The sequence below is a fragment of the Ascidia mentula genome, chromosome 6 (assembly GCF_947561715.1).
Source record: "Ascidia mentula chromosome 6, kaAscMent1.1, whole genome shotgun sequence".
Classification (NCBI taxonomy): domain Eukaryota; kingdom Metazoa; phylum Chordata; class Ascidiacea; order Phlebobranchia; family Ascidiidae; genus Ascidia; species Ascidia mentula.
The window spans coordinates 7,079,886-7,103,419 of record NC_138571.1 but is presented as its reverse complement, the minus strand read 5'-3'; the positions used below and the strand labels follow the sequence as shown (position 1 = coordinate 7,103,419).

Here is a 23,534-nt window from a genome sequence, read left to right as displayed (position 1 = left end):
TGTTTTCAGAATTCACATGGTAACCAAAATTGTTTTTCTACAGATCATTTACCTATACAATATTTTACAGATTGTGGAAATGAAAAAATATGTTAAGCCTCTGTGGACTGACGTATTAAATTCAAAAAATTGCTTTGCACTAATTAATTTTATGCTTTAAAACAATGCTCTTCTTAAGCAGCAATGAACCTTGTGTCGCCTGTCATGTTTTCTTTTAACCTAGGTCTTAATACTTCCTTTACATTACAAGTTGTTTCTTGTTGTGGTATCAAATATTTCACCACTATGTATTCATTGCCATTGTAAGACCCAGGTTTGGGTTTTTCGTATATCTGTGGCTAAATTTGCTTTTACGTACTTCGTACTACGCACACTGCAGTAGATTACTGCATCAGGTCGCGATTTTTAAAACTAAAAACTTTTTTTTATTCATGAATTTTTTTAATTATTAATTCGTGGCCATAAATGTGACCTAGGACTACAATATTTCTTTACTTACACCGAATCCTTTTGTAAAATAAATGAAATGCACTTACCAGTTAGGGCGGATAAATTCTTCATGCAAAAAATAAACACCAAAAATGATAAATGCATATTGGTGTAAAATGTGTGTAAATCTAAACAAGTTGCTGAGCTGTGTGATTTTGTTGCCTAAAGGCCTTACACACCAACACAGTTGAGCACAAACTGTGTTTACACAAATGGTAAATTATGGAACACACTTGTTTAGTAGTCCATTAAATCTACAAAAAAACGATTCTGTTTCAACTAAACGTGGGAAAATTACCACCAAATTAAAACAATTGCAGAGACCTTTCAAGTAACTTACTCCACACAAACGGTCCTTCACGTATCTGAAACCAAGATACAAGCAATAGAAAGCTTCCAGTGCGTTTAAATTCATTGCGCAATATATTGATGATAAATTCCTGCTCTCATACAGGACGTTACGTAACATGAGTTTATTTCAGCGGAATTATTGTCCGACGTAAATTAAACCCGGAGGTTGCCAGGAAGTCAATTACGTGATCATAATACTGTGAAAAACAACACAATGATTCCTTACCATGACGTAGACACTTGTTTAAAATTGCTACAATATCATAATAGCGGCGACTCGTGTACCAAGTAACAATACTAAATATCATTTAAATCGCAGAGTTCCAACACGTTCATAGTGAAGCGACGTTGGTTGTTTCTGAAACTCTGTGTATAATTTTCTTTTTATGTTGTATTACCGCTCCCCATTTGTAAACTTTGTCGTATGATTTCTATTGGTCTAGAGTCTCTCACCGAGTGCTTTGTTTTTCTTCGGCCTTTGCGAGAAGCCGAAGAGCACAGTGCTTTAATCGTTTAAAATCCAGTTAATACGCTTTCTGTTTATCTCGAGTAGAAAATGTACCTTTTTGAGATCATTGTCGTTATATTGATGTTGTATCAAGATATTACATTATGTCTTATGTTATACTGCTAACTGAGCTATGAAAGATAAGGGCAAAACTATCACTGTATTCAAATAAAGCCTCATTTTTGTGATCTCCCTCAAAAGTTCTCACAGCAGTTGTTGTTCATTATGTTTTTGATTGAATACAAGGACTAATGGTCGCTTACAGGTAGTGGTGGGATTTAGCCGGTTCACACCAGTTCGCGAACCTGTTCTTGTTATTGGTTTCTGTTTTCCGCTGTAAATATAAATGATCCGGGTGTAATTCTGGAAACTTCATTGGCGGGCTTACATCATTTATGATCGTTAACATGATGCATGAACTTTTTTAAACCCCACAGAGACAAATCTACTGCATCAGGTCACGATGTTTGAAAACTCATGGCAAAAAATAAGGATAATTGAATTTTGAGGTTGTCAAAGACCGCCGAGAAAAACCGACCAACTTAGCTGGTAATGCAAGTCTGTCATAGTACCACTTTTTGTCTGTTTGGACCCTACAAATGGAAATATGGCTGAAGGGAGAAAACGTATCGATTCGTTTAAATATGGATTTTGGCCTTATCATACCCGATCAACACCGGCGGATTTAGCCGAAGCTGGATTTTACTTTATTGGTATTCACGATAATGTGAAATGTTGTTATTGTGGATGTTGCCTCTTTAACTGGGAACTGAACGACGTTGTTTGGGAAGAACACGCCAAACCTGCTCCAGGATGTGAGTTTCTTCTCAAAATCAAAGGTGGGCAATTCGTTGCCGGAATTAGTGGTAAAGGAAAAGATGTGTGCGGTCCGAATTGGGAAGAAGCATGCCTACGGGATGAAACACAAAATGAAACAACTAATTCGGACGCGTGCCGTCCAGGAATCATATAGTGACGCGACCTCTCGTCCTCACGATTATTTGCTTTTTGACTTCAAGCAGAGCACAGCAGAAAAATTTCGTTTAAGAACCAATGCTTTTCGCGGTGAAACCCAGATTGTGTACTCACCAAAATCTCTGTAGCATGTCAAGGCGACTACATGACCAAGCCCCAGTTCTTACGACACTGGATAAAGCAAAACCCAAGCTTGCGCGATTATAAAAGTCGCTGATCGTGAATTAATCCTTTCGGGCATTTGCGAGTGTGCATACAATGTTCTTTGTAGATACAAAAACGGCATCCGTGAAATTGGAAAAAAGTCAACTCCTGCAAAAAGAAAACGTCAGATTATCCAACGTGGAGGAGCGTTGTTAGCTCCGTTGATTGGTAGCATAATACCCGCCGTCACTAGTCTTCTATCTGATGGGAAGTAAAATGGAAAGTGTGTAAAAAGTTTCCTTTGAAAGGGAAACAAACCTTCACAAACGACGCCAGTTGAAAATGAATTAACCGCATTGGACAAGAAAATGAAGGACATCATAAACGAGCCTGGGACGATGTAAGATAAAGTAAAACTTTAACTTTATAACGATACCCTTGTGAATAAACCACTTAAATGTATGGTTATCGAAGAAGCCCGAGGAAAAACTGTACCTGGATAAGTTAAGGAAACAAAAAAAATGTTGTTTAAAGTCGTGTAATTGAATATATGCCGAAGAAGTACAAAGCAAAGCGAGTCATCGATATTATCAAGGAAAGTCCAGAAATTGATTTCAAATCGACAGGAAAGCTTTCGATTAAAGGGGAAGTTGTCAAAGGAAGCAACATTGAGGATTTGATTCACAATGCTGTGCGACGCCGCGGATCAACGTCGACGCCGATCGGATGGACTGATTTCCAGTCAGCATTGGAAAAGGAAAATACACCTTGCTTGGTATAGAAATACAAGACCCGCGCCAGGTCAGCGCCCAGTTGGGTCTAAACAGCCACCGGTGCAGAATAGACGATTTGCAAAGCATTGGTTAAATTAGTAAACTTTCTGAGGAATATCATTGTCCCTTCAACCAGGAAGTCTCGGGGGCGTGAAGCGTCTCGCCCGTGTTTCAAAATGAAATAGGATTGAAGTGAAAGATCGGCCGCAAAAGCAGGACACTCACACATTTCACAAACATGTACGTCGAAATTTTAAGACCAACAAGATATCATATCTACCACCTAATGCGTCGGTTTGGAAATACGTTGTCAACTACAATAACCCCAATGATGTAGGTTTGCAGTTTTGCAGTTTTGCAGTAGGTTGAAAAAATATGCACGCAAAAAACGTATAATTGCGCACTGTAGAGTTAAAATGAAAATCGTGACAGTGGGCAAAAATGGTAGCCGAGGCAATGCGATATTGCTTAAATTAGATAAACTGTTGATTAACATGGTTCGAGAGCAAACAAACTCATTAGCAACAAATAACGAACAACCATCAACACTATATTCGTAATATAAACGTGGATTGATGATGGATGAAACTCCCGGATCACCTCTACCTGAAATCGTGCCACTACCAGATCCCCGTAGATTAACAATCAAGGAAAAAGTAACGCAAGTCCATCACTTTTCAATAAACACTCAGGTAAACAATGCTTTACATTACCGCGTTGACATCGCCTTTGTCCTTGAGGTGATTAAATAACAGGGGCCAATATTTTGGGAAGAAATAAAACGTTTCAGCAGGTCAATTTCGCGCCAATCCTTTAAAAATAATGTTGTTGATTTTATTGGGTCTAAGTATTAGCCTTTTCTTTACATCTCATCGAAGTTGCATTTCCTTTTTTTACTTATTTCGTGTGTCGCATTGGATTTTTTTCTTGTTTTTTTTCTCAAATTCAATTCGTTTTTTTTAATAAATCTGAAATTTACTGCCGTAGAATCCGTTTATCGTTGTAGACATAAGGGCGCTTAACAACTGTCACCAGTAGCGATGCGATGGATCAAAAAGCGCGTCTTCACCAGCCGATCTCGACCATCTTCATCGTTTTTGCACAGTCCTTTGAACACTTCAAGTGTACCGAATTGGACTAAACGAAACGTTTTTTAAACCAAGGTTCACAAGCTTCGAAGCCAAGGCAATGCAGCCTAGCTGTATCAGCCACTTTTCCCGACAAGTCGGAGCGAGATCTGAAATTCAAGCTCCCGGGGAGATTTGAAATAACGACTCTGGGCTAACCAGGCCCAACGCTCTACCAACTGACCTACAGGAGCTCAGTGGTTTCACGGGCTATATTGTGGCCAAGGTACGCTGGTGCGCAAGCGCACAACTTGACAGGCGGCCTTTACATTCGTAGAGGATATTCACCACCGTAATCAGACATCGCAGCGAAATCATGGTATTACTTCTGCGTTTTTTGAACCAATTTAGCATTTTTGTTTAAAATTGGTTTGCTTTGGTCAGCTGGGCCGGATGACCATCTAACATCTGATGCGAGTTGTCGCTACCCATCACCTTCCAGTGCGACCGGCTGCTGTCCACCAACCAACGTTTATTCTCTCTCACAATACGTGGATTGGATTTGTAACGCGGGATACTTGAATTCAACTAAAATTATAGTTTTTTTTAACAACTCAACGCTTAAATCAGAAATTTACTGCCGTAGAATCCATTTATCGTTGCAGACCTAGGGCGCTTAACAACTGCCACCACTAGCGATGCGATGGTTCAAAAACCGCGTTTTCACCAGCCGATTTCGACCATCTTCATCGTTTTTGCATAGTCCTTTGGACACTTTAAATGTACCGAAATGGAATAAAGGAAACTGTTTTTGAACAAATTTAGCATTTTCGTTTCAAATGGTTTGCTTTGGTCAGCTAGGTCCGATGACCATCTAACGTCTGATGCGACTTGTCGCTACCATCACCTTCCAGTGCGACCGGCTGCTGTCCACCAACCAACGTTTATTCTCTCTCACAAAACGTGGATTGGATTTGTAACGCGGGATACTTGAATTCAACTAAAATTATAGTTAGGTAATTGTTGCAGTTTAGTTATACGCTTATTCTACCAGGATGGCACAAATTTCTTTACGTTCCGGCTCGTGTCGCATGTTACAATGACTAAATATCACGGTTTTACTTTTAAGTTTAATGCACACATACAATATAAAATGTTTGTATAAACACGATAAATACTCCAAATGTCTAGACCATATTGAATATCAATCTTGTTGAGGAAAAAAAATCACCTAAAAGTTGCGATGAAGTTTTGTTTGTACAAATAATTTGTTACATTTTTGAAGATTTCAAATAAACATGGAATATTACACATTGTAAATACACTTAATTTGAGCCAAAAACGTTCCAAATACTTGTATTAATTTAGATTGTGTTGTGATCTATCTTGCATTACATTTCCACGTTGTGTCCTAAATGTGAAATTCAGTAGTCCAGATTAACAAACAAGATACTCAAGACGAAGAGCCATATGCTTTTTGTAAGTTTGCGGATAAAGTCGCAGCTTGATGGCAATCACCGGTTGGAGAAATCGATTAGTAACATTCGTTGTCCTGTCTGTATTCCCAATAAAAACCTGATAAATGCATTGAATTATTGCAGACAAATCAAAAATTAACTTCGTGAACTTAGTTACAAGTTGCTTGCTTTCGAATCAACAATTATTTTTATGTATGCAATGAAAAGTTTTTTCAACCTAATGCCAAACTGCAAACCTACATCATTGGGGTTATTACAGTTCGCTACGTATTTCCAAACCGACGAATTAGGTGGCAGGTATGATATCTTGTAGGTCTTAACCCATTGTTGATGATTGCCATTGGATCTTCCCTGTGTTATTACACCTGTGATTTTTGTGGGATTCTGCAGTGCGACTTCAATGTATTCACCAACATTGGCTGTACAAAGAGTTTTTATATCAATTCAGTTTTATTAAAAAATTAAGTTAATTACCTTAAATTGGAACCCATGCTCCATTAGTTCATTTACGAACAAATAGCGGACCTGAAAACCGCATCGCGCTTGCACTAGACATTGTTTCCAACAGGAAAGATTGTTACCAAACATGTTGCATTATTACGAAACAAGTGTCATTTACCGTCAATGTAAGGATGAAATGTATTTTTTCTTGTTTATTTTCTTGGTTTTCTTGAGTGGAAAGTCAATTAGTTTAGTTGATGAACACGTTGCCAAAATTGCGCATGTTGAAAAAAACGTTAGCACACACAAATGTGCAAATTTTACGACAGTCGCCTCTAAAATTCTCTTTCACAAAGTAGACGCACAGAAGTCATATTTCAAAATTAGGTTGTTTTGAAATTTCTCTTCAAAACTGTAGGCTCCTTGTTGTGGATCATGTAATTATCTTACCATCTATCCACAAATCATGCATTGCAGCGAGACATATTGGACCTACGGAATAATGTGAACTTCCACATAAAGTTGATGAACCGACCGTTGGACAGTTGGGAGGACAAATAACTCTCGATATGGAATAATTAAGAGCCGATAGTTTAGCGTTGCACGTCAAAACTTTTGACGTCAGTAATAAAATTTAAGTAATAAAAACCTGCTGTTTTCAATCGTAGCATGCATAAACAATGAACTAAATGCGCGATGCCACGTGGTATATATAGACCATGCGAGCTGTGGTAAACTATCATCTTTCAAAGTATAATTTCCGCTGACACCATAGTGCCTATAAAAGACCCCTTACTATCACAACAACAACAACAAATTATTGAGATATTTCCAAGAATTGATTCATCTTTTCAGATTATCCAGGAAGTTGTCAGCGTATAGTTACGGGCGATGAAAAGGACAACTGGGCACATGAACTTTACAGCAGAATAATGTAGACGAGCTGTTTATACCACGTGCAAGAACTGGTTAGACATTATCATACTACGTAGAAAACAACTGTTATAGTGCGACTTCTGTGCCTTCTCCAACACGTGATTGTACGTTATTGTGAGCTGAAGAGTCATGCAATTACGGGTTGATAAAATCTATTTGTAACTTTTGTTGTCCTGTCGCGGTTCCAAAACCTAATAAGAACACATAAATTGTAAATATACAATGGAGCTTTAAAAAATGTCAATAGTTTGGTGAATACATTCTTGAGGGGGTGCAAAGTTTGCAGGAACTGCAAAAGCTTATCACAGATCTTCAACATTTACTGAGGTCTGCCTTCGAAGAAATGCATGTAAATGGTTTTAAGATTTAATACGCACACTTTGAATAACAACGCTTATAGCTTACGATTTTGGTACACTTAGCTCATTCAAAAGAATTTTCGTCGAATTCTTCTAAAATTTTCGAATTATTGACTTCCTCCTCGGAATAAATTAGTTCCGCTTGTAGTATGCAGTTACAACCTACACAACCCGGTCGAAAGTTGGGTTTCGTCCAATACGTGCACTACCTTGTTTGCTGCTTTGCCGCCATTTTGTTAACGTGTGTGTAACGAATTAACTTAATCTGAGGCAAATAACTGTTGAGGTACAAAACAGTTCATTTCCTTTACAACGAAAAGGCCCTAGAAAATCATCACTGAATGTGGAAGTCTTCTACAAATCGTAAAGTTGTAAGACAGAGTTGAACAGAACCGAATCACGAAGCCAAAGGACTACTACTACTTCTACCTGTACACAGCTAGCTACACTCATTATATACAACAGAGAACAATACAAACTAACAGTAAGCGGAGATCAAAAAAACTAATCAATCATCGGAGATCAAGAAAAGTAATTAGTCATCGGAGATCAAGAAAAGTAATTAGTCAGCGAAGATCAAAGAAAGGACGCCTACTTAAGGACGACCCTTAACGTCTCTTAAGCGACCAAACCAAACACTTTCAAACTAACCAATAAATCACTTGACAACACAAACGGTTGCAATGACAAACTGGCCATGCAACCTAAGTATTGATAAGTAGCTCAAAATTACGTTACACCAGGCTTATTTCGATTACAGGATAATTGTACTTACATAAGTTTAGAATACATTGAAATAACGACAAAACAATTAAAAACCTTGCATGTTGTAGGCTGCTATGTCACTTTTAAGGTGCGATTGAACCAGAAAAGGCACTTGTTTCGTACAATGCAACATGATTGATAACAATGCTTCATGTTTGGAAACAATGGTTAGTTTTATGCGCTTATTCGCTGAACGTCAAAGTTAGTATTGGCTGGTTTTTGCATGGATTTTGCCCAAATACTTATTGCGGTTGCGTTTATTTAGACATCTAAACATATAAATTTATGTTGGGTGGGGATCCCGGCGTAGAACACGACGTAACCGTTCAGTTGAATGCTGTTGTTTAATAGTGATATGAAATGCAAATTTCTTCCCAAATAATTTTTTGCGGTTTGAAATTAAACCATTTATACTGGCACCAACGTCTTCGAACCACTTTTGCCACCAGCATGTACGGCAAAAACACTTACAACTACATGTGAATAGGAAAATCGTTGAAGATTTCATCGAAAAATGTAAACATTCTCTTGGGTTCATAAAGTAACTGTTCATTTAGTTAGTTTAATTTAATTGTTGATTGACGAAACAAAGTTGCAACTCTCCAGACTTCATTTTCACAGGTACGACCGAATTTAACCAGAACATCCACTGAACAAAACTCATTGAGAAATGTACAATAATTTATTACATTTTGGCGATGTTAAGCTTACTTTAGCAGTAATTTTGCAAACAACGTTCCAACACGTGCAACTGTGCCAAATAACGTGAACACATTTTAACCGGATATGGTCGAGAAGTTTAAAATTGCGCACAAACTGAACAGATATTTTTATTTATTCCGGATATAGATTCTTTGTGAAGATAATTCGGCATGCATGAAAACTTTCTACTTTTCTGTCTTGCATTATTTTCCCCTGTTATTTAAAACGTGTTAACAAACAAGATACTCATGACGAATAGTCATATGGTTGTTGTAAGTTTGTGGATAAAGTCGCAGCTTGATGGCAATCACTGGTTGAAGAAATCTTCTTGTAACTCTTGTTGTTCTGTCTGTATTCCCAATAAAAACCTGATAAATATCATTTGTTATTGAAGACAATTCTAAGAATTGCGAATATAGTGTTGTGCTTGTTCGTAATTTGGTACTAATGAGTTTGTTAGCCCTCGAACCATGTTAATCATCTGTTATATTAATTTAGACAATATCGCATTGATTCGACAAATATTTTTGTCCACATTCAGGATTTACATTTTAACTCTACAGTGCGGGAATCTACGTTTTTTTATGTGCATATTTTTTCAACCTAATGCAAAATTGCAAACCTACATCACTGGGGTTATTGCAGTTCGCTACGTATTTCCAAACCGACGAATTAGGTGGCAGGTATAATATCTTGTAGGTCTGAACCCATTGTTGATGATTGTCGTAGGCTCTTCCCTGTGTTATTACACCTGTGATTTTTGTGGGATTCTGCAGTGCGACTTCAATGTATTCACCAACATTGGCTGTACAAAGAGTTTTTATATCAATTCAGTTTCATCAGAAAATTAAGTTGATTACTTTGATTTGAAGCCCATCCTCCAATAGATACTCCCGGTATAAAGGGCTCATCAAGTCTTCCAAACCAAGATGCATAAATTGTATTTAATCCAAAATCAAAGTATGAGCTAGCTGTCATCGAACTATCTGGTATTATCGTACGGTTTCTTACACCAAGACTGCAATCTGTAAATTCACCAAATATTAAATACATTGTACTAAAGTTTCTGCAAACTAAACAAACGCACCTTTTTCACAGTTACTACCTCCATACCACAGATCACAAACACATCGATATCCATTTAAAAGATCAACACAGGTAGCATTGTTTTGACACGGATTGGGAAAGCAGTCGTTGATATCTAATATTTCATTTGTGTTATTTGACAATTAATAAATTACGTTAATTGTATGATTTTACCGGATCTAAACGTGAACTTAGGTCCCTTGCAAGACGTTTGATTGCTTTCAAAGTTGACTCCACTTAAATATTTGTAGAAAGTTACCAAACCCCCGACTTTTTCTAGGATATTAACAAAGATAATATAAAAGTTTTGCATGACAAGGACACAACAAACTATATTACCTTGTATAATTCCTTCTTGTACTGCTGCAGCACAAACCGAACTATTGACGGCATATATGCCTGTTCCGCATGAGTAGGTATTGCCACGACAACCAGGTGGACAATCGACTTGGGTGACATCATTCTCACTATTTCCATTCGTCGAACAAATCACTTAACATATTATTAGCATTAAATTATGAGAGTTTTGGGCTTGGCAGCCCATGTAAGGCAGCCTGGGCTGCCAAACCCGAAAACCTCATGATCGCGATACGTTAGCTGTGATCGCCAAGCAAGGATCTGCGCAGTGGGGTGATCCTGCCTATCATGCTATTGCATGCAATATTACAGTATTAAATTACTTAATATATTTCACCATTTCTTTCTGCACTGAAACACTTACCAGAAAATGTATAAGTGTAATTTGCTGCTGGGCAAGATATGCTTGTCACTCCGTTTCTTGATTCACCAACATAACTCATTTGACCAAATCCGCGGTAAATATCGACTGGTCCCCCACTTGCTATAACCAAATGATTCAAAATATTTTAATTGTTATTACTTTTTCTTCAGGGTAGGGTAAATTAAATTAAGGAATTCTCGTGTACATTATGACTTGGATCAAGCTGTATGTCGTGATTTTTTCTACTTTCCTTTTTGTGAAATATTTTTGTCTGTTTTAACAGCTAAATAAACTCCACTGTCATTTTTATTCAAAATCCAAGTGAAAACCTTTCGTTAAAGTCGACCAGAAAACCGAATCGCGCTTGCACTAAACATTGTTTCCAACAGGAAAGATTGTTACCGAGTTGCCAATGTTGCGCATGTTGAAAAAACTCTTAGCTCACGCAAATGTACAAATTTTACGAAAGACGCCCGCAAATTTCTTTTTTTTAAGTAGACGCACATAAGCTATACTTCAAAAAGAGGTTGTTTAGGAATTTCTCTTCAAAACTGTAGGCGCCTTGTTGTGGATCATATAATTATCTTACCATCTATCCACAAATCATGCATTGCAGCGAGACATATTGGACCTTTGGAATAATGTGAACTTCCACATAAAGTTGATGAACCGACCGTTGGACAGTTGGGAGGACAAATAACTCTCGATATGGAATAATTAAGAGCCGATAATTTGGTGTTGCAAGTCACTGTCAGAAATATAACAATTGATTAGTGGACACCAGCGTAAATGTAAACACCACGCATGGAATCTGTCTTTCTTTATTATTGCTTTAAAGACGAAAGCCATCTTTCATGAGGGATATATATTATGTTTTCATATGATGGCCATTTCAAAAATTGAGATGTTAATTCTTATTATCAACCTACGCTCAAAGTAACCAATAGTTCCTGTGACAGTTATTTGTTTTTACAACTAATCCAAAGTTTTTGGTAACCGGAAGTTTAGGTTTTCCGTAAATTTGTGGCTAAATTTTTATTGACATATTTTGCTTTTGAGCAAACTGCAGCCGCTTTCTACATCATAAAGCGATGTTTGAACTAAATGTTTTACATCCTTGAACCCGATTTTTAAACTGTTATTAGCAAGCTTTTCGCAGCCATAAGTTTAACCGGCTGTAACATTATCTCGTAACTTTAAGCATCTAATCCATTTGTTGAGTAGTAAATAATAAATAAATGCACTTACCTGTTAGGGCAGATATATTCTTCATACAGAGAATAAACACAAAAAGTTTTAAATGCATATTGGTATAGAACGTCGATACATAATCAAAACAATTTGCTGAGCTGTGTGATTTTGTTGCTTAAAGGCCCATTTACACACGAGCTCAGTAGGGCGCAAGCGGTGTTTACTGGAAAATTTGGGACCACACTTGTTTAGTAGTCCATTAAATCTACAAAAACAAACAAGTTTGTTCCAACTAAATAAATTACAAAATGAAAACAGGTACAGGTACCAGTATGGGGATGCACCTGATAAATAACGAAAATCAAATTCATCCGGAGTTCAGACGCTTTGCCAAACACCGACATTTTATTTCGCGTATTTTACAGTTGCACCCGCAATACCGGCACCTTCAAACGATCTCCATGTACTATTGAAATGGAAATTTTGCTCGTCAAGCAACAGCAATCACATGCAAACACAGCAAAAGCTCACAATGAAACAAAAGCAGGGAGTAGTCGGTATTGTAAATAACTCGTTACGTATCTGAAACTATGATACAGTCGATATAGCCAAGCGCCCAAAGTTTGTGCAATCATTAGACAATAAATTAATGACAATATTCCTGCTCTCATACAGGATATGACGTGCGACGATTGCATGAAGAATAACGTTAATCAAACGATCGTATTCATACGTGAGAACACCTGTTGCCTAGCGACGGTTAGCTTTTTCCTCGTCCTTGTGTGTCGCTAAACATTTGAATTTACTTACTTTCATGACGAAGCAAGATAAAAAAACCAAAAGTTTAAACAGGTTTGTTATGACGCTTTGTAAAAACACCACATTAAATCAAAGTGCGATAATCGAAATACTGACCCAAGATTATAGGGTTTTGAATTGCACTCGTTTATGTATTTGTTCTTTTGGCATCTATGACAACATTGTCGTTATAATTCGTTGTATATATTTATGTCATATTTTCATGTTATTTGTGTTCTTTGTTACTACCCACTGAGCAATAAACGATAGTGGTAAAATCACTGCGTACCATGTAAGCATCACTGTCATATGACCTGTCTCATAAACTTATTGGCTTTTCTTCTTTTTAGGGGAACTGTAGTTGCTGTTAATTATGTTTCTGAATCAACTACATATTGTATTTTAGTACAAAAATACATATCAGTAATAAATTTTATACTTATAATATCTTTTTATTTTGCTAAATTAGATAATTCCAATTAATTCACAGTACAATCCATAAACTATACCCAGCATGCAGTTATAGCAATCAACAACTACGCCAACAGCATACCTTCCTCTAACACTGAAGTGCCAAAATAACATCCTTTAACGATTAATTTGCACTAACTATAACAGGGTATACCCTTCTTTTAAATTTAAAGGAAGTCCAACCCAGCGGTACGGGTTACTTCATGAGACTAATTAGATATTAAAAGCTCAGCACATACACATTACCACAGTATAATGTATATTGGTTTCAACACATCCTATCCTTATAAAGTACAATTGTCGCTGTACTGGTATACATTGTACACTGTACAGTGTGAGGCCAAGTAAATTTGCTCGTCAACAAAATGTTTGCGTTGATGTGTTTAACATGATGTTTTCTTTTCAAAGAAACTTATCTAATGAGGAATTCGATTTCAATACTGTAGGACCATACCTCAAGAGCTTATTACAGGTGATTACAGGATAACAGCACAAGCACTTACAACGTAACTTTAACGAAAAGCAAACAGCAAAGAGCGAGGGTCAGAAGCTAGCGAACCACCCCAATAACAAATTCTGTTCCGCTTATTCTTCCTGTGTTATCACACCTGTGGTTTGTGAGACTCCACTTCAATGTTTTTTTCAAGACGTTCTAAAACATGCATTGCAGCGAGACATATTGGATCTCACAATACTGCCTGACAAACCTGAAATAAAAATGTCGTATGTTCTGTAGCAGCTGCGAGCATCTATTTCACTACACAGTCATGTATTTTTTGTCCCTTTCCCACCAATATTTCACCTGCATTTAATGCGTAATTTGCATATGTTCCCGCAATATCGGCACCTCAAGTTTCATGCACTACTGAATGGTGCCGAACTGTACCCTACTGTGCTTGGAATTTTTGCTTATTGATCAATATCAATTAGATCCAAAGACAGTGGAAGCTCACAATGGAACAAAAGAAGGGAGTAGTCGATATTGTAAATGACTCTTTACGTATCTGAAACTATGATACAGGCGATATAGGCAAGCGCCCAAAGTTTGTGCAATCATTGGACAATGAATTGATGACAATATTCTTGCTCTCATACAGGATATGACGTGTTATAATTGCATGAAGAATAACGTTAATCAAACGATCGTATTCATACGTGAGAACACAAGTTGCCAAAGCTTGACGTTATGTTTCAAGGAAGCATCATTGTACACAGCACTTTGCAAATTTAAAAACTTCAAGAAAATGGCTTTAAATTCATTTATGTTTCTGGTAGCCGCCACTAAACCTTTTGTTTAGTTTTTGGCATTGAAGGTTTTGGCATTTATTAGCCTATTTCGGCTCAGATCAATGAGTAATCCGAAATGCCCAAAGAAATCGGCACCAAGAATCGGTTGCGTGACCTCGGCAACAACAAAATGCCAAAAATTTCACCTAAACCAATGTTAAGGTTGATTTTTCGGGGGGGCCAAATGTTGCAAAGGTACTTCCGTTTGCTGCAACAAGCTTCAAGTTTTATTTGACAGCCATTGCGATCCATTCTATTTACAGGAACCACACTTACCGCGGCACCGGAATCAATCAAATATCTCTGACCAGTAGTTTTGTCAGTTCCATGCAGGAGGCGGCGAAAACGACCAGAGGCACAAGCCGCCATTAGTGACTGGTCTCGGCGTTTCCCTTGTGCCTGCAGGGAGAAACGTAGTTTGTTTACCTCTGCCAATTTAGGCTGTGGGTCAAGCAAGTCGATATCATTGTCTGCTTTTTCAGCGAGTTCATTTGAATCCAAATCCAGCGTGGCAAGAACAGTTCGAAGATTTGCTGGAAGTCTTTGCAAAAACAACTCGGGCAGAATATGCTTAGCTTTCACGTTACCAAGTAGATGTTCCATGTCGCGCAACATTTGCGATGGTTTTCGGTCACTTAGTTTTTCGGGTTGAAGAAATTTTTGAAGCCTTGGCGTTGGGACATACCCACTCTTCGCAACAAGGCATTCTTTGTGAAATGTTCTTGTCTGTTTTGATAGCTAAACAAACGCCACTGTTATTTTTATTAAAGATCCCCGTGAAAAACAAAAACTTATTTGTCGTGGACCTAAAAACCGCATCGCGCTTGCACTAGATGTGGTTTCCAACAGGAAAGATTGTTACCAAACATGTTGCATTATTACGAAACAAGTGTCATTTACCGTTAATGTAAAGACGAAATGTATTTTTTCTTGTTTTCTTTTTCTTGTTTTTTTTTAGTGGAAAGTCAATTAGTTTAGTTGATGAACACGTTGCCAATATTGCGCATGTTGAAAAAAACGTTAGCACACGCAAATGTACAAATTTTGCGACTGTCGCCCCTAAAATTCTCTTTTATAAAGTAGACGCACACAAGTTATAGTTCAAAACAAGGTTTTTTTAAAAAATTTCTCTTCAAAACGGTAGGCACCTTGTCGTGGATCATGTAATTATCTCACCATCTATCCACAAATCATGCATTGCAGCGAGACATATTGGCCCTTTGGAATAATATGAACTTCCACATAAAGTAGATGAACCGACCGTTGGACAGTTGGGAGGACAAATAACTCTCGATATGGAATAATTAAGAGCCGATAGTTTGGTGTTGCAAGTCAGTAACCCTGTTTACATGGCCAAGTCGACTTAAGCATCAAGTCGACTCGTGACCCGGTCACGTGATTTTCAAATTCGACCCGCGAAAACGACGAATTTACATGGGGCTTTTAAGTCAGCTTAAGTTAAGCTGTCTCGGGCTGACAGGCTGTAAATTCAGACTCTGTACTAAATAAATTATCAATATTTCTAACCTAGGCATGCAGAGAAAAGTTATTGGCAGTTAGTTTACGCAAATGCTTGCTGCAAATTGGTCCTTGATTATAATGTGAGTTTACTTTTCCAGATATAATAGATGATTTAACTAGAAAGCCTGCTGCAACCCATATTTTTTTAATTTCTGATTAAACTAAAAGGCTGCATTTTCCTGGAATGTGTTCACAACAACGCCATGGTAAGAGTATTCAAGTCAAAATTTCATGTTTAGTAGTATTAATTATCTCTGTCCTTCTTCACAGGATCCTTTTCAGAAGCTGTCTAATCCGGTAATCCCATGTACAATTGAGTGTCAGAAAAGACTGAATGGAATGTTTCATACCAGCCCAATGTTAATTAATTTGAAACAAATATACAGAAGATGTGATAGTTACATAATATAAACTTGTGTCAAACAGAAAAGGTTTACATAAGCCTGCTTTTGTATTTTATGGTTGATTGTTGTTCACATAATCCTTGCATAAATAAGATGCAGTAGCCTAAATATGAATAAACAACCAGTTTGCATTGACTTGTTATATTATAGCACATCCAGCAGCAAATGAAAACAGTTAACACAAGTGCATTCTTCTTTCAAACAATTGTCAGCATTCCTGCAATGCATTTGTTTCCTTCAGGTCTCCAAAATGCAACTTAGGTCCTCAAAACGAATGTTGCTTTTTTGTATCTTGATGCTTGTACAATTCATTTAACACTTGCGCAGTATTTATCAAAATTAACTCGAGTAAGCACATCCTTCTCGCCCCTGCAACATAGAGCATAGTTGTACTAGAACTAGTTTATTACTTTTAAGGTTTATTGTAAACAGCAAACCCTCAACGCACAACCTCATAAACAAATTACCTAATCCTAACTTCTTCGCGGCGGGTTAGTAACCCCGTTTACATGACGGTTTAAGACGGCTTCGAAGCTGACTCGCCGATCCGACTCTCTCGTTTTCGGCGAAGAGAAAAAGGCAAGCGTCTTAAGCCGTCTCGGCCTTCGATCTAACGCGGAGAGTGGTTTACGGGACAGCTTAAGCGATTAAGTCAGCTTAAACCCAGTTGCGACAAGTGCCGCGAAGAAGTTAGGATTAGGTAATTTGTTTATAGTTGTGCGTTTAGGGTTTGCTGTTTACAATAAACCTTAAAAGTAATAAACTAGTTCTAGTACAACTACGTGAGTATGCTCTATGCTGCAGGCGCGAGAAGGATGTGCTTACTCGAGTTAATTTTGATAAATACTGCGCAAGTGTTAAATAAATTGTACAAGCATTAAGATACAAAAAAGCAACATTGGTTTTGAGGACCGAAGTTGCATTTTGGAGACCTGAAGGAAACAAATGCATTGCAGGAATGCTGACACTTGCTTGAAAGAAGAATGCACTTGTGTTAACTGTTTTCATTTGCTGCTGGATGTGCTATAATATAACAAGTCAATGCAAACTGGTTGTTTATTCATATTTAGGCTACTGCATCTTATTTATGCAAGGATTATGTGAACAACAATCAACCATAAAATACAAAAGCAGGCTTATGTAAACCTTTTCTGTTTGTCAAAAAAAAAATATATATATGACAAGAATGCCATGACACAAGTTTATGTTATGTAACTATCACATCTTCTGTATATTTGTTTCAAATTAATTAACATTGGGCTGGTATGAAACATTCCATTCAGTCTTTTCTGACACTCAGTTGTACATGGGATTACAGGATTAGAGAGCTTCTGAAAAGGATCCTGTGAAGAAGGACAGAGATAATTAATACTACTAAACATGAAATTTTCACTTGAATACTCTTACCATGGTGTTGTTGTGAACACATTCCAGGAAAATGCAGCCTTTTAGTTTAATCAGAAATTAAAAAAATATGGGTTGCAGCAGGCTTTCTAGTTAAATCATCAAGGACCAATTTGCAGCAAGCATTTGCGTAAACTAACTGCCAATAACTTTTCTCTGCATGCTTAGATTAGAAATATTGATAATTTATTTAGTACAGAGTCTGAATTTACAGCCTGTCAGCCCGAGACAGCTTAACTTAAGCTGACTTAAAAGCCCCATGTAAATTCGTCGTTTTCGCGCGTCGAATTTGAAAATCACGTGACCGGGTCACGAGTCGACTTGATGCTCAAGTCGAACTTGGCCATGTAAACAGGGTTACTGTCAGAAATATAACAATTGATTAGTGGACACCAGCGTAAATGTAAACACCACGCAAGGAATCTGCATTTAATAAGTCTTCCTTATTATTTCTAATGAAGAAAACCATCTTTCATGAGGGATCTATATATAGTTTTAATGGGATGACAATTTAAAAATTTGAAATGTTGATCTTCATAATAAATCTACGCTCAAAGCAACCAACAGTTCCTGCTTTGTCTAAACATGGCGATTACAATAAAGGAGCAATGTGACAACAAGTGATTGACCAGGTATATTATGTTCGAGGTAAAGCTTTGTTTAAAAAGCCTGTCTTTCTGTGTTTTGAGCTCATTTTGTTTTTTCTTCTTGTGAGATAAAATATTTCGCTCACTAAATGTCATTCATTGACATAGTCGGCCCCAGAAATCTGGGTTTTTCGTAAAGATATTGCTAAATGTTTATTGACATATTTTGCTTTTGAGCAAACTGCAGCCGCTTTCTACATCATAAAGCGATGTTTAAGCTAAATATTTTACATCCTTGAACCCGATTTTTTAATTATTAGTAGCAAGAATTTCGCAGCGATAAGTTTACCGGATGTTACCTTATCCCTTAACTTTCAACATCTAATCCATTTGTTGAGTAGTAAATAATAAATTAAATGCACTTACCTGTTAGGGCTGATATATTCTTTATACAGAGAACAAACACAAAAAGTTTTAAAGGCATATTGTTATAAAATGTCTATAAATGATCAAAACAATTTGCTGGGTTGTGTGATTTTGTTGCCTAAAGGCCCGTTTACACAAGAGCACAGTACGGCACAGGCGGTGTTTAAATTACTGGAAAATTTGGGAACACACTTGTTTAGTAGTATTAAATCTACAAAAACAAACGATTTTGTTCCAAGCAAAATAATGAGAAAATGGAAACTGGTACAAGTACCAGTATGGGGATGCACCTGATAAATCATTCAAATCAAATTCATTAGGAGTTCATACGCTTTGCCAAACACTGACATTTTGTTTCATTACTTGTCAATGCGTAATTTACAGTACGCACTCGCAAAACCGGTACCTTCAACCAATCTCCATGCATTATAAAAGGTGCCGAACTGTACCCTACTGTGCTGAATTTTTGCTCGTCGAGCAAAAACAATCGCATCCAAATACAACAGAAGCTCACAATGAAACAAAAAGGAGTAGTCGGTATTGTAAACAACTCTTTACGTATCTGAAACTATGATATACGTTTCTGAATCAACTTCATATTGTATTTTAGTACAGAAATACATATCAGTGATAAATTTTACACATTTTGTTACATAAGCTAATTTCAATCAATTCACAGTACAATACAAATTTATCCGCAGCATGCAGTTGCAGCAAACAACAAGTACATTAACAGCATACCTTCCTCTAACACTGAAGTATGGCCAAATAACATCCTACCATAACTTTGCAAGGTCTAAAGCAGGGTATACCCTCCCTTTAAGTTTAAATGAAGTCCAACACAGCACGACGGGTTACTTCACGTGTCTACTTGGATGTTAAAAAACTCATACATACAAATTACCACAAGCACATACACATTACCACAGTATAATATGCTTGTCACACCATTTCTTGATTCGCCAACATAACTCATTTGACCAAATTCACGGTAATGTCGACTGGTCCTCCACTTGCTGCAAAACAAAATTCTCCTTAACCTCGAAAGATTTTTGTCGTTTTCCACACGCAATTATCTATACATGCATTGCAGCGAGACAAATTGGACCTTTGGAATAATATGAAATTCCACATAAAGTTGATGAACCAACCGTTGGACAGTTGGGATGACAAATAACTTTCGATATGGAATAATTAAAAGCCGGTAGTTTAGCGTTACACGTCATAACTTTTGACGTCAGTAATAAAATTTCAGTAACAAAAACCTGTTATTTTCAATCGTAGCACGTCTAAACAATAAACAAAATACGCGGTGCTGTGTGGTACGTAACCTATGCGAGCTGTTGTAAACTATCATCTTTCAAAGTATGACTTCCGCTGACACCTTAGTGCCTAAAAGACCCCTTACTATCACAACAACAACAACAACAAATTAATGAGATATTTCCAAGAATTGATTCATCTTTTCAGACTCTCTAGGAAGTTGTTAGCGTATAGTTACGGGCGATGAAAAGGACAACTGGGCGCATGAACTTTACAGCAGAATATTGTTACGAGCTGATTATCCCATGTGCAAGAATAATAATTTTGCCAACACAACAATCACTGGTTAGACATTATTATAATACGTAGAAAACAACTGTTATTGTGCGACTTCTGTGCCTTCTCCAACATTGTACATTATTGTAAGCTTGACGTTTTACAGAAGACAGTTCATGGTCGTACAAAGACATACAGGTGAATGACGCTAAATTCGAATTCGCTTCGCCCAATCGCTCCTCACGTTTTTTTTGCACAAGAGGAACGACGGAGAGCTCAATCCGTTCGAAGGTGGTGGATTGAATTCGCTTCGCTTTCAATCCACTTCGAGAACAGACGAATGCGAAGGGTTTTTGGTGTGCGGTTTTGTTAAGTTTGTCACAGTTTATTTCTTTTTTTTTTCTCCGATTCCATCGCAAACGGCATGTTGTTCGAAAGAACCTCCCTTGTTTTTAGATGTTTGTTTACTTTACCGCTTTTTTGAGCAAGTAAAAATGACCAAACCTCATATGTAAACACATGTGAATTATGGATCGGATTGAGATGTTTCAATTCGTCTTACTTCTGACCAATCCGATTCTCTTCCTGTCGCACTTGTAAACGGGATTTTATGTCCGCTGCACCAGCAAACCAAATATGATACATTTACGATAGCAACGGTAGTCAAGTGAAAGACTTTGTATTACGGCAATTGCTAAATGTATATAAGCACCGATGTTACGCACAGTAAAAAAATACGCGTTTTTATGGAGTTTACAGGCAACAGAATGGAGTTCACAGACAACAGAATCAAGAAAAATGTAGTTATACACAAAACTACTCAGATATCTTTATATATTTAATAATTAGCGCAAAAGGATATCTTAAAGTGCATGTGACATATTAATACTAATAATATTAAATTGGACTATGAACCGCTCTGTTTACACCAGCGGTTCTTAAATTGGGTGGCGAATAAGCTAGAAACCTCTGTAGCTCAAAGTAAAATTGCGACGGTTTCTTTGGTGTCATTGGATTTTACATAAACGCACGCTTCGCGAAAATACTTTTTGTGTGTAATAAAACGTTCTACATCAGTAAGCAGCATTTCAGAAAGGAATGTACCTTTACCCAATACAGTCAAGCCTCTTCCTGGTTTATTCCGCAGTTGATTACAATCTGCCAAAACTAACTTTCTTGAAATCACAATAATTGCTTTGTACAAGTCACAGATATTACAACAAAATGACGTCAAACACGGGTAATAGCTTGCGTAAAAATTAGTTTATTTATTCTGTAATTCGATTATAACCACAGTTAAGCACCCTACGCTATTTCGTTTGACTAATCGTCATACAGAATGTGGAATCCTCAAAATATGACATTATTTTTCTCTTTTCTACTGACCGGTTACAAATGCATCACGGACTCAATCGGTTCGCGGCCCGGAGGTTGGAATCCCTGTATTGATATATTAAAAAACAACGTCAAACTTACAACAGTCAATGCCTTCTCCTGTGTAGTTTTCGTTGCAAGAACATTGAAAACTGCCAACGGTGTTGATGCAAGTTGCATGTTGATGACAGTTGTGCATTACATTCGCGCATTCGTTTATATCTGAATATGATAATTACGATCAATTTCAGTGGACTGTTACATGCTGAGTGGCATTTAGCTCCGAAGTAAACGCGAGGCATGAACTTCATTAACAACAGCACCTTCAACACGGCTATAAGTGAAAGTTCGTAAGGCCGAAAATTCAGAACTATCAAATATTCTGCTGCTTAAACATGAGAAACAATACAACATGAAATAATTAACATTTTCTTTCTGTTGGTTGACGTCAGCTAAGAAAAGATTGGCGCCAGAATCAATGTGAGTTGTAGCGTATTATTTTTTAAGCGTAATTTGCACTTTCAAATCGTTTACGACTTACTTGGCACATTTAGTACCAAATATTTCAGCTTTTAGAGCAATTTCTTACCTATTTCACAGTCTGACCCGATCAACCCGGGGTTGCAAGAACAATGTTGGTCGTTAACTCCAGACAAACATTCACCGTTGTTAGAACAAGTTCTCAAACAATCTTCATCTGAAATATTGATTGGAAAACAAGCGTTATTTCGTTGATAATTTATTTTCACTTTCAATCCCTGTTTATCTGTTAGAAGGCTTTTTGTTAACTTGCGAGTGAACGAAAAGTATTGACTTGATGAACCACACGATTTGCTAGTTACACCACCCTTGGTCGAACCAATAAATGAGCGTCTTCCGTTTCTAGAATAAAACGTCACGTATCTTCCACTTCCTGAAAATATTCATGATTGATTCAAACAAACCACAAAGTGTTAATTACACCAACTTACGCGACAAGATACCAGCGTGAATGGCAAAGGCACAAACCGAGGAATTCTTGTTGTACGAATTTGTTCCACAGACGTAGTTGGACGAACAACCAGGTGGACAAAATACATTCCCGGAGCATAGCTTACTTTCAAATGTGTACGACCATCTTGCAAACGAACAACGCTTGCTTTTCAATCCGTTCCTCTCCAATCCTTTATATTCATGTATTGGATCGCTTTTGTATACTTCAAAGTAGCCTCCGTTGTCTCAAATATTTGGTTTAAGATCAAATAAAAGAGAATCCATTAAATATACTGTAAATGCAACTTACTATCCATCAGTCCTGCATGCATTGCAGCCAGACAAAGGGGACCAGTGGCGTAATCATCACTTCCACACAAATCCGAATATTGTCTCAAGCAGTTGGGTGGGCAGATTACTTTTGAAATTGAGTGATTTAAATCTGATAACCTTGTGTCACACGTTGCTGTGGAAACGAAATATTTAATAGACTTGTAAGCAGTACATGAAAATTTTGTGAGTAAATTTGAAACGCAGCTTACCTGTCAACGAATTGCATTGATTCTTGCATTGTAGATAACAAAGCAGGAAAGCTTGCAAATAATACTTTAACATCATTGCTACATAAAATGAAAGAACACACGCTACAAGAAAACAAGAAATTTAAAGGTTTAAAGCAAATTAAAAATCGCAATATTAATAGTTTTATCTCGTATATATTCCCGAAAATGGATTTGCGATGTTTTTTCTCTCAAAAATATTCCA

At 37.2% G+C, this 23,534-nt stretch overlaps 2 protein-coding genes across 3 annotated transcripts; both read right to left on the bottom strand.

The window, feature by feature from the left end:
• Positions 1–8,964: 8,964 nt before the first annotated feature.
• Positions 8,965–12,245, bottom strand: LOC145906532 (EGF-like repeat and discoidin I-like domain-containing protein 3). Its single transcript, XM_082993963.1, has 9 exons — positions 12,044–12,245; positions 11,385–11,543; positions 10,796–10,915; positions 10,414–10,566; positions 10,249–10,350; positions 10,076–10,189; positions 9,849–10,013; positions 9,615–9,793; positions 8,965–9,356 (listed from the first exon to the last, which is right to left on the bottom strand). Exons 1-9 carry the CDS (start codon positions 12,099–12,101, stop codon positions 9,219–9,221), a joined length of 1,188 nt encoding a protein of 395 aa, XP_082850089.1. The 5' UTR covers positions 12,102–12,245; the 3' UTR covers positions 8,965–9,218.
• A 7,599-nt stretch (positions 12,246–19,844) lies between these two features.
• LOC145906666 (cysteine-rich secretory protein LCCL domain-containing 1-like) lies at positions 19,845–23,409 on the bottom strand. Of its 2 annotated transcripts, none has more exons than XM_082994114.1 (6): positions 23,312–23,409; positions 23,080–23,235; positions 22,769–23,014; positions 22,387–22,710; positions 21,900–22,019; positions 19,845–19,900 (listed from the first exon to the last, which is right to left on the bottom strand). In XM_082994114.1, the coding sequence occupies exons 1-6, from the start codon at positions 23,385–23,387 to the stop codon at positions 19,857–19,859; spliced, it is 966 nt and encodes a 321-aa protein (XP_082850240.1). In that variant the 5' UTR covers positions 23,388–23,409; the 3' UTR covers positions 19,845–19,856. The 2 variants fall into 2 exon arrangements, with proteins under 2 accessions (XP_082850240.1, XP_082850241.1); XM_082994115.1 differs by having other exon boundaries at positions 22,769–22,960.
• Positions 23,410–23,534: the final 125 nt, after the last annotated feature.